Genomic DNA, 14,913 nt, shown 5'->3' on the forward strand with positions numbered 1-14,913 from the left:
AACCGGAAGTGGGCAAATCAAACCACAGGAAGATCCTGCCCGCAACTTGGTGACGTATCTATATAACCCATAGACACTTCCTGGCAATACCTTGTGAAACTTGCCTTTTCGTGTATAGTAGTTTCCTAACTTCTTATTCTAGACTAAGCTTCAGTCAGAAGTGATTAATATGATAGCAATGTAGATAACTGTATGATAGTTATTGTGCACATGACCTCTATGCAGCAACTAGCCCCTGATTATGTTCTGCAGACTTTACCATTGAGGAGTTGCAATAGTATTTATGCCTTTACTTTGACTTGTCTTGTCACTAGCCATGGGCTTATTTATGTGTAATTGTACTTACATATAGTTCAGGTTTTATACCCACAAAAATCCTCATGATATATTACCATTATATAGGATTGTCTTGTTCATATGGAATTGTACTTATATATAGTTCAGGTTTTATAGCCCCACACACGCACACAAAAACAGTTCTTTGCTTCACTGAGTCTAGGCTAGCCACCCAAACTGTGTCATATTCCTAGAGTCCTGTGCCCACTCAAGTGTTTGCTCATTGGTACTACCTCATTTTATCATAGTGCCTTGTTCTTAGGCAGAAGCAGATTTCTGGTAGGAGTTATTTAATGTGTTGATTTTTTTTTTTTTTTTTTTTTTTGAGACAGAATCTCGCTCTGTCACCAGGCTGGAGTGCAGTGATGCAATCTCAGTTCACTACAACCTCTGCCTCCCGGGTTCAACAATTCTCCTACCTCAGCCTTCGGAGTAGGTGGGACTACAGGCATGTACCACCATGCCCAGTAGTAGAGGCAGCGTTTCACCATGTTAGCCAGGATGGTCTCGATCTCCTGACCTCGTGATCCACCCACCTCAGCCTCCCAAAGTGCTGGCATTACAGGCATGAGCCACCACGCCCGGCCAATGTGTTGATTTTTTAAAGATTACCAATTGAGTGGGATTATAGAATCTTGGATTATTTTACAGATACAAGTCATTTGCCAGGAGTGAGGAAAATTGCTTGACAACTTAGTTATCTCACCATGTTAATTTATGCACTGGAAAACTCTACTTACTGGTAGATATTCCAGCAGTCACCGTATGCCTATTGGTACCATTTCTCATTCTATGTCTAATTAGTATCACAAATGTGTAACTTTCCAGTGGTGTTTTCAAGATGTCAATTAAGGAGCCACTATGGAGGGAAATAACAGCTACATAACTTTTATCTTTTCAGTAGTTCTTGACACTCCCCCCTCCTTTTTTAATTTTTGTTTCTTCATACACCTGCAGCAATATGATGTACTCTGAAGGGGTTAAATTTGAGACTCTTTGGAAAGTCATGTGTGATAAAGGCAGTTCTTCTCTTCCTTTCTCCATTCAGAACGGCTAAAGATAAATCAATGGGAGTGTTTTTGTCTTTTGTAAGATTTATTTATTATATACAAAATATTTTTTAAGTGTGTGAAAACTGATTGAATGATAAAGGCTAAGGTAGCATGTTTAAAGCATGCTACTTTTCTGGTAATCACTTAACCTCTCTGAGTCTCAGCTTCCTTGTCTACAAATTAGGAATAGTAGTTTTACTAATCGTATAGTGTGGTTGTGAAAAGGTTAAATGACTTGGTATGCTGCCTGGCATTTTGTGCTCAGTTAAGTGTTGGCTCTAACATGAGCGATAGTGATACTCATAAAGTATCTTTTCATAGTTTTCTTAATGGATAACTTATTTGATAGAAATGTACTGGAGTATTTGTACTTACATGTATATTCACTTCTTGTAGTGTTCATCAGGTTAAACTGGCAATAAGTAGTAATATCTGAAAACATTAGAAATCAGTGTTTCTCTGTGCTTTTTAAATTTCAAGGGTTGTCTCTCAGATCTCAGAGCTATGGAGAACCTAGGAGATTACTGGCTAAGGAGTTGCAAGCTCAAATATATACAGACCAGGTATAATGCAGTAAAGTCCAGTGGAGATTCTTATGATTTAGTAAGATACACCTGTCTGCAGTTTCCACTCAAAATCATTTTGCCAGATTTTGACTATTAAAGAGAAACCAGAAATACAAATTTATTTATTGTTAGCTCTCAGTTTCTAGATGGTCACAAATTATTTTTTAAATACCATGCAGGCCAAACAAATCTCTGGCTAGCCAACCCCAGATTTGTATCCTCATTTTAGAGATGTGGAGCTTGAGGTATAAAGGTTGGACATGTTACCATGTCTTTCCTATAATAGAAATGCATTGATTCTATAACAAAGGACTCATTTTTAAAAAATGACCTCTGTTATACCCAGTTGTTATATTACAGGTTATCTTCGGTCAGGAGCTGATGGCTTGGATGAAGGGAGTTGTATATAGAAGCTAATTTTTAAGAATTTCTGGCCAGGAAAGGGCACTAATAGTTACTATCCATTGAGTATTTACTCTGTCTTAGGCATCATGCCAAGTGCTTTACCTTAGTTAATGCTCACAACAATCTTGAAGCATTATAGTTACCTATTTTTACATAGGAGGTTGAGAATAAGGACATACAGATAGTTAAATGCAAAGTTCATGTTGAAACGCAGATGTCTGCCTCTGTAATGCATTCGTTTAACTTGCTATAGTATACCAGTACTGTATATGTTTTTATAATTATGCATACCTTTTATCATGTTGCAAAAATTGAAGTTAAACTTTAGAAGAAAATTTCAGACCTTATGATATATTACCATTATGTAGGGTTGTTTTATTTATGTGTAATTAGATGGCACAACAGCATTTTAATTTTACTCTAAACTAGTCAACTCCAGAGACTATATCATATTTTTAAGTGTGCATTAGATTCATTCTTTCTCTTTTTTTTGTTGTTGTTGTGAGTGCAAATGACAAAATGTGCATATTTTTATATCTTTTCATCATCTGAAGTTCTGCTCTTCTGTTTAGGTTGATACTTCTGTTACTGGTTGAGCATTCCAAATCCCAAAGTCCAAAATCTCAAATGCTCCAGGATACAAAACTGAGCACCAACACGATTCTCAAAGGAAATACTCATTGGAGCATTTCAGATTTTCGGATATGGGATGCACAACTGGTAATTATATATAATGCAAAATTTCAAAATATAAAAACATTTGAAATCCGAAATACTTCTGGTCCTAAGCATTTCGGATAAGGGATATTCAGTCTGTCTTAGAACATTATATCCTGAGTCATTCAAGTCAGTTCATGCCAAATTCTGTGCATTCTGTCTCTATAGTATCTCTTCTATTTTTTCTTTCCTCCAATCTCCCTTTGTTACCTTAATGTAAGCTCTTCAAACTGTCAGAGTACTTTTCCTGAAGTACTTTTCCTGAAATATGAACCACACAGAAACTTTTAGTGACCCTTGTTGCCTACTGAATAAAGTTAAACCTTAGCTTGACATTTTAGGTTCTCTGTTTGATAATAGCCTTCCTTTATAATCTTTCTCCCTCTTATTCCCCCTTCATCTCTCTTTATGCTTTAGTCAGTTTGTACTATTCACTGCCTCCTCGATGGTGCTCTTCTTGTTGCTACCCTCCAGAACTTGTTCATGTTATGCCTTCCTTCTGGAATGTTATCCTCCGATCCCCAATTTCTGTATTTTGAAAATATATATCATTCAGAAGAGTTATTGTGAAGATTAAGTAAAATAATATATATGAAGTCAATGAAAAATCTGTGTGTAATACATGTATTAATTTATTCAGTAAATGGTAGCTATTACTGTGATTTGGGTTTCTCTCACCCCAAATAATCCTTAACGTTAGATTATCTTGTCCAGGACCCTGGCCCTTTGCAGTTTTTCTAGGGGGTTAATCCCACTGGGACCCATATTGGCTCCTACCCTTGTACTTAAGGTAACCTTGAAGTAGACCTGAACCTACTACATCTCTTTCAGATGGGAATAGTTTCTTAGCACTGCCGTATTCAGAAAGACCTTAAGAGTTGAATGGAAAGACTCTAGGCTTTGGAGTTTGATTTATGCCAGATAACCTTACCAGCTATGTAGCTGAATTTTTTTTTCTTAATTTTTGAAAGGGAATAGTAATGCTTATCTCACAGGATTGTTGTACCGATCAAATGAAACATTTGAGAAAATATTTAACACTGTCTTGGAGTATCTAACTACTTAATAAATCTTTATCATCTTTTCTGTCTTATCCCTGTAGTGTCCTCCCCTAGGACATAAAGAAACACACATGCAAACCTACAGGTATAAATGCATGCACATAATCCTCAAACATCCACATAGGCACATATGTATATACTCACATACATGAACAGAAGTGTATATACCAGAATCTCTACCTTTGATAGTAGCCTGATATTGGAATTTTTGTCCTAGATAAAATTTATATAGTAGGATTTGAATTTACTGTCTGATGACTGTTACATAGAATCATTGATCTTGTGCATAGAGAGTTGGCTGTTTTTCCATTTCTGTTAATCTTATCAGTTTTGATTTGATGGTGTTTATTCTTTGTGCTTTAAACTATTTACTTTTTTTTTTTTTTGAGATGGAGTCTTGCTCTGTCTCCCAGGCTGGAGTGCAGTGGCGCGATCTCGGCTCACTGTAACCTCTGCCTCCCGGGTTCACACCATTCTCCTGCTTCAGCCTCCCGAGTAGCTGCAACTATAGGCGCCCACCGCCACGCCCGGCTAATTTTTTTTGTATTTTTAGTAGAGACAGGATTTCACCACGTTAGCCAGGATAGTCTCGATCTCCTGACCTCGTGATCCGCCTGCCTCGGCCTCCCAAAGTGCTGGGATTACAGACGTGAGCCACAGCACCCGGCCAACTATTTACTTTTTAACAATGTCTAAAAGCTGCTGTTTTCTGTAGTTACATGTCTCTCTTCTTTTTTCAGGTATTTATGCAGGAGTTACTTTCTCAATGAAGCCTTCCTTGAGCTACCTCATTTCTTGTGATGCACATACTTATTAGTATTAGGCCATACATTTTTACTTACTTATTTATTGTTGATCTCTTCATGTGTCTTAGCCTAATAAGGACACAGATTTTTTGTCTGTTTTGCTCACTGTCATATCCTAGCAGCTCAGTAGACACTCAGTAAATATTTGAATGTGTGAACTTCAGCACTGGTTTATTTATTTTCAAAATGTCTCTGTATTAATACTATAAAGATTCTTTAAATACTTTTGGTAACTGTATAAAGGAGACTTTTAAAAAATCTTTGGAGTAGTTGACATAGATCAACTTACATGAAATGGAAAAAAGAAGCTTACGTACAATTTTATGGTTTGTGATGTGGTATTGGAACCTCATTTTTGCCCATGCCAAAGTTATATACACACATTGATACTTGTTCAGCAGCTGTTTCATTATATATTATATGCTAAGGATGGTGCTAAGAATTGGTCCCTTTCCTCAAGAAGTTTGTAGTTCAGTGAAGAGACAACCAAACTGCCTTTGCTTGGTTGTGTCTCATCTTTACCACCCAAAATGTTAGAGAGCCCTGAGGCTCAGTCTTCAAATTTCTTTTCTATATTTGCTCCAATTGTGATTTTGTATTGTCTCTTGGTTTTGTAAATTTTATGTACTTACTGATGATTCTCAAATTTTAGAAATAAAATTTGTCCTTGGACAGATTGCCTGCACTTGGTTGTATAAGGCATTTCAGATTTAATATTCAATACAGTCTCTTGAATTCGGTCCCCAATAAGAGGCTCTGTCTCTAGAAATAGCATCTCTATTCATCCAGCTGCTCAGACTAAAACTCTTAGAAGTCATTCTTGACTCCTCTATTTCTCACACCTTACAGTAAATCCTGTTGGCTCCATCTTCAAAATACATGCCCAAATGACCCATCCTCTCCAGACCCGTGTCTGCTCTGCCCCTCCCCTGACCTGCAAGTTTTCGCTAATCGAGATTACTGCAGTAGCCTCCTATCTAGTCACCTGTTTCTATCTTTCCCCTCTGCATTGGTTCTAAAACAAAAAATCGTGCCATTTTTATGCTCAAAATCCTTCAAAACCTTACCGTCTCACACACAAAAAAAGCCTAAGACTTTCCAGTGCCTGTAAGACCTTATTTAACCTACCTCCTCCCATACCCTTAGTCCGTCTCTTACTGTCTCCTCCCTCTCCCCACTTTGCTTATTGCTTTATAGCCATACTGCCCTCCTTGCTACTGCTCCGGTGTACCAAACTATCCTGTCTCAGGGACTTTGCACATTTTATTCTTTCTGCGTGTCCGTCTCCTTCCCCTAGCTTCCCCAGGTATATGGCTTATACCCTCAATGACTTCCTTCAGGTATCTGCTTAAATATTTTAATTGAAAGGCCTTCCCTGCTTCACTATATAAAATAACATTGACCTCCTCCCTGTCTCTACCCTCTGGGCCTGCCATTCCCTAACTCTCTTAACCTGCTTTGTTTTCTGGAATAGCAATAAATATTTATTTCTTCCATGGCAATAAATACTATGTGCTTATTTAAGAGTTTGTGGTATTTGTCGTCCCTGTATATATTGTACAACAGTTTTGTATGGGCAGAGACCTGTTTTTATTCACTGTTATATCCCCAGCACTTAAAACATTGCCTCATGTGTTTAGGCACTTAGTAAATATTTGTTGAATGAAATGCAACAAGTACAAAACAGGATGATCACTGTAGTAAAAATACAAGATAGAGTAGAAACACATGGGAAAGAGTGACATGACTACCTAGGAATTGAGGAAGACTTTACAAAGATGCCCTTAAGCAGAGCTCTTTGGAGAGAAAAACAGGTAGGGCATTTCATACAAAGAAAATAGCATTGCAGATACACAGAGTCATGAGAGAACAGTGTGTTCAAGGAACTAAAAGTATAGTACTGCTACAGCATAATTTGTGGGGGTAAAGATGAACTAGATGAGGCTGAACATGTAGTAGATAGCACCTCATCCGGAGGGATGGAGGGTTTTTGTGCCAGACTAAGGAATGTTAGATTTTATCCTGCCGAGTGGGCAGTGGGAGATAGTGTGAGCCATTGAAGACTTCTGAGCAAGGGATGTTTTATTTATTTGTGTGTGTGTGTGTGTGTGTGTGTGTGTGTGTGTGTGTGTACGTATTAAAAAGGTAACTCTAGCAACAATGGGAAGGTTGAGTATCAAAGCTAAACACAGCATTTTAAGATATGTATGATGTTGTAGGAAAATATGTATGATGTAGAAAAACAGTTACTATCACTTGCGGGCAAGAGGATATTTCATTTTATGTTTAGACAAAATCATTGATGTATAGTGGGAAGATGTTCTTGGCATACTTGCAGAACATTTGTGAAAGAGAAGAAATGCCCAGTGGAGGATTATTCTGTTTGTCTTTGAAAATCCACCCTTTAGGAAAGAAGACTTTAAAAAATTAGTTAACAGTTATGTTGTAAGTCATAATGTACACTCGAAAAGTGCTTAAGGAGTGCCAGTTATGAATTCAACAAGAAAAGATGTTACAGAATAAAATAAATTGTACTTGAATGTCAACCTCCTTTCTTCATAGAGGAACACTTGGTTGTCATTGATATATCTTCTGATCTTGATTTATTGTTGAAGGAAATAGTGACAGTTGTACATACAATCAAATCTATACTGTTTGCTGTAGGAACAGTGTATCTGCCTGTGAGGGACAAATGTCTGCTTTTGCATATTGCAGTACTCCACATGCACAGAATTTTTGAAATGAGGTATGAGTTATAAAAACATTTCTTCCTTTTATTCAAATGCAAGTAAAAACCATTTTTATTATTTCAGCTGGCTTTCTTGTGTCATATCTTAGCAATACATTGAATTTCTTGAATACTTTATTCTTACTAATTTAGGGTCAAACTATGATTTATGAATTTAAGGATAAAATAGAGACACCCAGAATGGTGCACATGATTTGAATGTTAAGAATTTGGATTTGGCACTCCCAGCCGGGCATGGTAGCTCATGCCTATAATCCCAGCACTTTGGGAGGCCAAGGCACGCAGATCTCTTGAACCCAGGACTTCAAGAGCAGCCTGGGCAACATGGCAAAACCCTGTCTTTCCATAAAATATAAAGCAAATCAGTCGGTCTTAGTGGTGTGCGTCTGTAGTCCCAGCTACTCGGGAGGCTGAGGTGACAGAATCACATGAGTCCAGGAAGGCGAGGCTGCAGTGAGCCATGATTGTGCCACTGCGCTCCAGCCTGGGCGACAGAGCAAGACCCTGTCTCAAAAAGAAAAAAAAAAGAAAAGAATTTGGCACTCCAAATTCATGAAAATGTGATACTGCATTATTGAATATAGTTTTAAAATTTTATCCAAATGCTACAGAAGATGAAGAAATATTTTGTGACGGTAGATACAACTATATATAGAGTTAAGATCCATTTCCCAAGTTAAAGGATTCCCTTTTTAAGTGTGCTGCTATTCAACTCACTATTTGATAGAACAATGAAAATAATTTTCAGTGAAAAATTGCTTTGTAATTTCTGGGTCCATGTTTGATCCAGATAGCTACGTGTAGCTGGTGGATTTACCCAACCATGATGACCAGTAACTCAAGTTGGGATTTTCTAATTTGTTGGAAACAAAGGTTAGAAAAGAATTGAGATTAGGTTAGAGCTTCAACTCTAGTTAGTTTAAACAGAAAGAGATTTAATAAAAAATTTTAAGTGGCTTGTAAAATTGTTGGCAAGACTGAAGAAACAGACTCCAGATCTAGAAAAAACCACGTTGCATCTGGACCACCAAGAGAGTTATTGCTTCTTTTAGGATCAGAAAGGCTTTTGCAGAATTGTGAAACTGTAACTTTTAGATGCCTGTCTTAGAACCTTGCGACCTCTGCCATGATCAGAAGTCTACTACTATTAGGAAATAGCCATTAGCAAGCCGCCACCTTCATCAGTGAGCCGTTGTTGTTTCTGGCCCTAGAGCCAAGTCCTGCCTACCACAACCTGTATTGCAGAATGGATGTCTTGTGCCTTTTTAAATATTCATGAAACCTGTGATTGAATACTAGGACTTCTACAAATACTGCTGCAGAACATGAACTTCTCCATGACATTGTTTGCTAGTAGAAGCAACCCAAACTCGTCCTCCGTTCTCTTCTGTCCTTAAAATTTCTAGTGAGTGCATCTGATTGGTGGAACTTAAATCACATTTATAACTCTAGCCACAGGAGAGGCTGGGAAATGTATTTTTTAACTTTCTCTTCTCTGCAGTACAGGAAGACATACACTGAAGGAGGTTGAAATGGATGTTGATCAGTAATCTACCATATTTACCGCAGGTTTAGAACCTGATTCTCTTTAAAGTTGGCTGTTATTAAACAGGCTATAGATAAGTTGAGAAAGTTTGTAAATAATACCGTCAAACAGTGTTGAGAAACTCGTTTGTTTCTTTGTGTATTTTTATTGTTTTATAATGACAACATTTAAAACAACTAGAATTTGTCCTTCACCTCTATGATGAATTAAGTGGTCTGTGGATACCAAAAGTTTCCTCATATTTAAGATGTGGTTAGTGGATAAAAAGCCCAAAAGAGGGAGTATAAGAAAAACCCTCATAAGAGGTTACCTGAGCTGAGGAAAGGTTAGTGTTGTCAAATAATGAAGAGTGGTCAAATAAGGTGGGACTGAAAAGCAGTGATATGATTTGGGCATTTAATATTAGTGTTTGTTTTTTTGTTTGTTTACTATTGAGACAGGGTCTTGCTCGTTTGTCCCAGGCTGGAGTGCAGTGGCACAGTCTCGGCTCACTGCCACTCCCATCCCCTGGGCTCAAGCCATCCTCACACCTCAGCCTCTCAAGTAGCTGGGACCACAGGCATGCACCACCACGCCTGGCTAATTTTTTGTATTTTTAGTAGAGATGGGGTCTCACCATGTTGCCAAGGCTGGTTTTGAAATCCTGTGCTCAAGCGGTTTGCCCACCTTGGCCTCGCAAAGTGTTGGGATTACAGGCATGACCACTGTGCCCAGCCTGTTAGTGTTACTCAGGGTTCTAAACAAGAAGTGGAGAAGTAGGATAAGAAGGCAAGTTGCAGGTTTAGGCTGTGAGTTGAAGGGAACACTTGAAAGCAGAGATTATAGAACAAGTTTTCAAGAAATTTGGCAATAGATTTTTTTTTTTTTTTTTTGGTTCAAGGCACATGCTCATTTATGTACCACAATTGGCCGGAGTTCATGAGACCCTGAACAAATACCACACACAATCTTCCAAAGTTCTTCACTTTTGTCTTTTTGTGTAGCTTGATGTAAAGTGTGGCTCTTAACATATTCTCTTTATGCTTAGAGATATAATAGGTACAACATTACTCTTATTATATCTGTAACCATGACTTCTTTTTTGATTATGTTGTTTATAAAATACCTATTAATCACTACTATAGTTTGGAGTTACAGTAGCCAACTTAACATATTTGTACAATTGATTGTTGAGCCGGGCATTGATTAGATGAATTAACTTTCAACAAAGTTTATTTGAACTTCAGTCAGTGGTAGATATTTAAGAAGTACAGATTATGATAACTGCTTTTATAGGAAGTGATGCTTGGTGCATTTTTTCATATTACACAGAGCCTACGTTTTTATTTATTCTAGATAAATATCTGATAATGTCAGGTTCATTGGATTCTTCAGACAAAATAACCTCATTGTCTCTCTCTTAAAAGGGAGAGGGAAGTAGAATATGTGTAGATTTAGATTTATTTAATATTGTTTTCTCAAAACTGACCTTATGTGAATGAAACAGAAATATGTTCAGGGACAGTTATTTAGTGTTTTAAATTCTCCCAATTATATATGGAGCATATTTATTATGGAGCATATTTATTAAGTAGAGAATTATTATGATCTATTTCCAGATTTTTTATATTTTAGGTTCTATATTGTGAGCTAGTTGGACTTTTGTTTAAAAAAAAAAAAGTCTAAATTATGCAGAAGGGAGATGTCAAAGAAAAAGGAGAGGCTGAAGGACAAGAAGGTTGTGAGTAATGAAAACAGAATTTCTAGACAGTGTCCTGGAGGGAGTAAGAGGGAATGGGGTAAAGAGAGCACAGTAAATGGATGAGCTTTGGATGAGAAGAGGAATAATTAGTCTTTGGAGGAAGAGGAAAACAGATGAATACAGGTTGAGACATAGATTATTTTTCTTAGGGACCTGGCTTATTTGTAAGGACTAACCCATTTTAGGCAATTCATTAAATTAATCATTTAAAAGGTTAGATTCCTCGATTCTGACTTGAGATGGACATAAATTTGTTTATTCTGTTCAGTGGTAACTTTATTTTTTAAAAAAATCTTTCAGTGACAGATTTAATAAGTATCTTACTGGTACTATTCCATTGGTTTTCTTATTTTAATTTTATAAATAATTTGTTTACTGAGTTTTTTTATAGGTGCGGCTTAGGTTTTTAATAGACTTCTCAAAAATATATTGGTTTGAATGGCCTTTAAAGTTGATAAGCAGAAAGATGCTTGAGTTTATCTAGTCCAAACCTTCATCAGAAAAGCTGTGATTGAGTGATGTGTCTGAAGTCATACAGCCACTTAGTAGCAGAGTAAGACAGGAATATTGGTTTTATGGTTCTTGGGGTAATGCTGTTTCCCTTATGCTAACTGATGCATAAGGGAACTGGTGTACTGATTTCAGCGCCCATACTTGTGTATGTCCTTTGAGCTAGAGTATCAAAGAACTTCAAAACTTCAAAACTAGACTTTTTGGGTTATTTAATATTCCTTCAACAAATATTTCTCAGCTGTCTACTGTATGACAGTCACTGTTTAAGATCTTGAAGATCAACAAGTTCTCGGGCCTCAAGAATGAGGGAACCAAACAATAAACACTGAAGTAAAAAGGAACAGAAATTTAGATAATTATCAGTGCTATCAAAGAAACAAAATGGAGAGATAGAATATGGTAGCAGAACTATGTGCTTTAGATAGAATAGTCAAGGAAGATTTCTCTGAGTTAGTAATATTTGAGCTGAGACTGAATGATAAGGCACTAGCCATTGAAGATCTCTAGGAGTGTGGTGTTCCAGACAAAAGCCCTAAACTTGAACATGATGTGGCATAGTTGATGAATGAAAAAAAAGTAAACACTGACTGGGGTTGGGGGAAGGGAAGGAGAAGAGATCAGAGAGACCATTGAGTAGGGCTTTGTAGACTGGGGTATAGAATGATAATTTTATTCTAAGTGAAATGGTGTGGTATTGGAGGAGGGGAGTGAGTGAGTAACCTAAAGAATATGTTTCAAGTATCACACTGCTTGATGGAGAATGGACTGTAGGAGGGCCAAAAGTGGAAGCAGGGGCACTAGTTAGGCAACTCTCATGTTTGCCCAAATAAAAGATTATGGTGGCTTGGGCTTGGTGATTCTAGTCAAGGCAAAGAGAACTGGTTGGATTTGGGATTTATTTTGGAGGTCTGCTGGATTTGCTAAGGGACTGGGTATGGGAGTTTGGGGAAGTAGTAGGAGGATGGTGAGCGTAAGAGAGGAAAATGGTAAACTGGGGAAAGGGCATGTTTTAGGGAAGGAAATCTGATGGTTTTTCTGGGACTTGTTAAATTTGAAATGCCTACTGGATATCCAAGGAGACACTTGAATAGTCACATCTAGTGTTTGTTGAGGAGAGGTTAGACCTGGTGTTGCAGATCTGGGAGGCGTCAGCATTACCACCATATACTACAGAGTTGGCAAAGAGAAGGAAGAGAAGGTGGTCTGGAATTGAGGCATTGCATGTTTAGAGGTAGGTAGGGGGAGAAGTCAGCAGAGCGCCAGTGATGTAGGAGAAAAGTCAGAAATACTGTGTTGTGGAAGCCAAGAGAAGAGAGCATTTTAAGGAGGGATATTAATGTTCATTTGTGTTAAATCATGCTGCGTGGCCGGATATGATGAAAACAGGGAAGTGACCATTGATTTGGCAATGTGGAAGGCATTAGTGTCCTCAGCTAGATTAGTTTTAGTGTCATGGTGGGTTCAGAAGTTGATTGGAGAGGGTTGAAGAATAAATGGAAGGTAAGAATGAAGAGACAATGACTAGAGATGATGCTTTTAAGAAGTTTTTTTTCTTTTCTTTTTGTGTGCTTTTTTTTAAGTTGAGAAATTCCCATCGTTGTTTATATGCTGATGGGAATGATCCACTAGAGAGGAAAATTAATGGTGATTCAGGAAAGAAAGATTAATTGTGGAGTAAAGTCCTTGAGGTAGCACTGGTGGGATGGGATAGAGAGCACAAGTAGAGGGATTGCCCTTTCATAGGAGTGGGGATGCAATTACATAATATAAAAAGGAATCTCAAGTCACTTTATACACAGCCCCTCCCTTCACTCTTACCAGTCTCCTTTAGACCAACTTGATCTTTCTCTAATCACTAGTGGTTTTTTTTTCTGTGCCACATTAATATGTTGTTTCAGATTGAAGTCATCCTATATAAGGCTTAGTATGAAGCAGTTCATGATATTTAATAACAATTTCAAATTTTGTGCCAACAGGTGAAGCAAAAAATTTATTGCCATATCTTGGACCCCACAAAATGAGAGATTGTTTCTGTACCATTAATTTGGACCAGGAAGAAGTTTATCGTACCCAAGTTGTGGAAAAATCTTTAAGGTTGGTAGAAAAATTGGTAAATTATGATTTTTACTATATAGATTGGTCAATATTATGCCTTTTCCAGATTATAATAATCAGGAAGACAAGATAGAAACAGTGCTTGCTTTCATGTAGCTTTTCATCATCTCAAAATGTTGTCTTCCTCTTAATTGTTCCTAATTTTGTCTTTGTTTTCTGAAGAAAAGTTTTTTTCATGTGACAGGCTAGATATTGCCTATTCGTTTGAACTTTCCTCAAAGTACATGTTTATTCTATTTATCTAAAGAATAAGTTACTTAAAGTTCATACAGGTTGCTTAATTTATTAGTGCATTATCGGGGAATGAATTCTCAGATAGATGTCTAATCTTTGAAAGTGTAATTGCCCTTTGAGAGTATCATATTAAATTCTAATTCATAAAATTGGAATATACCATGTCTGCACTGTAGTAATGTGAACATAATTCTGGTGCAGAGCTGTGCTGAGAATCTTGTTCAGAGACAAAAGTCAAAATAAGGAGGCGGGTGCGGTGGCTCACACCTGTAATCCTAGCACTTTGGGAGATAGAGGCGAGCAGATCACTTGAGGTCAGGAGTTCGAAACCAGCCTGCGCAACATGGTGAAATCCTGTCTCTACGAAAAATACAAAAATTAGTTGGGTGTGGTGCTGGATGCCTGTAATCCCAGCTACTTGGGAGGCTGAGGCAGTAGAATCGCTTGAACCCAGGGGGCGGAGGTTGCGGTGAGCCAAGATTATGCCATTGGACTCTAGCCTGGGCAACAAGAGTGAAACTCCGTCTCAGGAAAAAAAAAAAAAGAAAAAAACAAAGTGTGGGGTATTACTGGAATGAGCACGTGGTAGATGAAATATTGAATGCCATGCCTTATCTGAATCATATTTTGGTCAGTTGTATTTTAGGGATCTGTTTTTGATGCCTTTTTAAAAACATCTTTCTTTTACATTTGCCTTTGAAGATTCCTTTTATGTCTTTATTTCATTTTTTATAATTTTAAATGTCGAGTTCTTCTTAGAAAAGGTATTGTATAAAACTGAAAATACTTCAGTAGCCCAAAAACATTTCAAGTAGTAAACTTGAAATCTTTAGTCTTAATTCTCATATTATTATTTGGCTTTAGAATGTACTTTAAACATAATATTTGAATGTGGATGTAATATATAAAGGAAATTCTGCATTTATAATTGTTTATAAAATAATGCAAAGAGATAAATACCTACACTTGTCTTTCATATCATGTGTTTGACTAATAGTTCTTTTTGCATTGATTTCTATGTTGAAATTAATTAGAAGGCTCTAGTTACTTTGTGAGACCACCTTTTAAAAGT

General features: G+C 37.2%; 1 protein-coding gene across 8 annotated transcripts in view; it reads left to right on the top strand.

Annotated features, from left to right (window-relative positions):
- The window catches only part of RASA2 (RAS p21 protein activator 2), a 124,572-nt gene that overhangs the window by 11,032 nt on the left and 98,627 nt on the right, over nt 1-14,913 (top strand). For all 8 annotated transcript variants that reach the window (XR_012430764.1, XR_012430762.1, XR_012430763.1 and 5 more), the window contains exon 2: nt 13,469-13,586. Coding sequence is in view for 3 of the 8 variants with exons in the window: in XM_005545963.5 (XP_005546020.1) it covers nt 13,469-13,586 (118 nt within the window). In the remaining 5 variants the exon portion in view is untranslated. The remainder of the gene's footprint in view (nt 1-13,468; nt 13,587-14,913) is intronic.

Source organism: Macaca fascicularis, chromosome 2 (assembly GCF_037993035.2).
Source record: "Macaca fascicularis isolate 582-1 chromosome 2, T2T-MFA8v1.1".
NCBI lineage: Eukaryota > Metazoa > Chordata > Mammalia > Primates > Cercopithecidae > Macaca > Macaca fascicularis.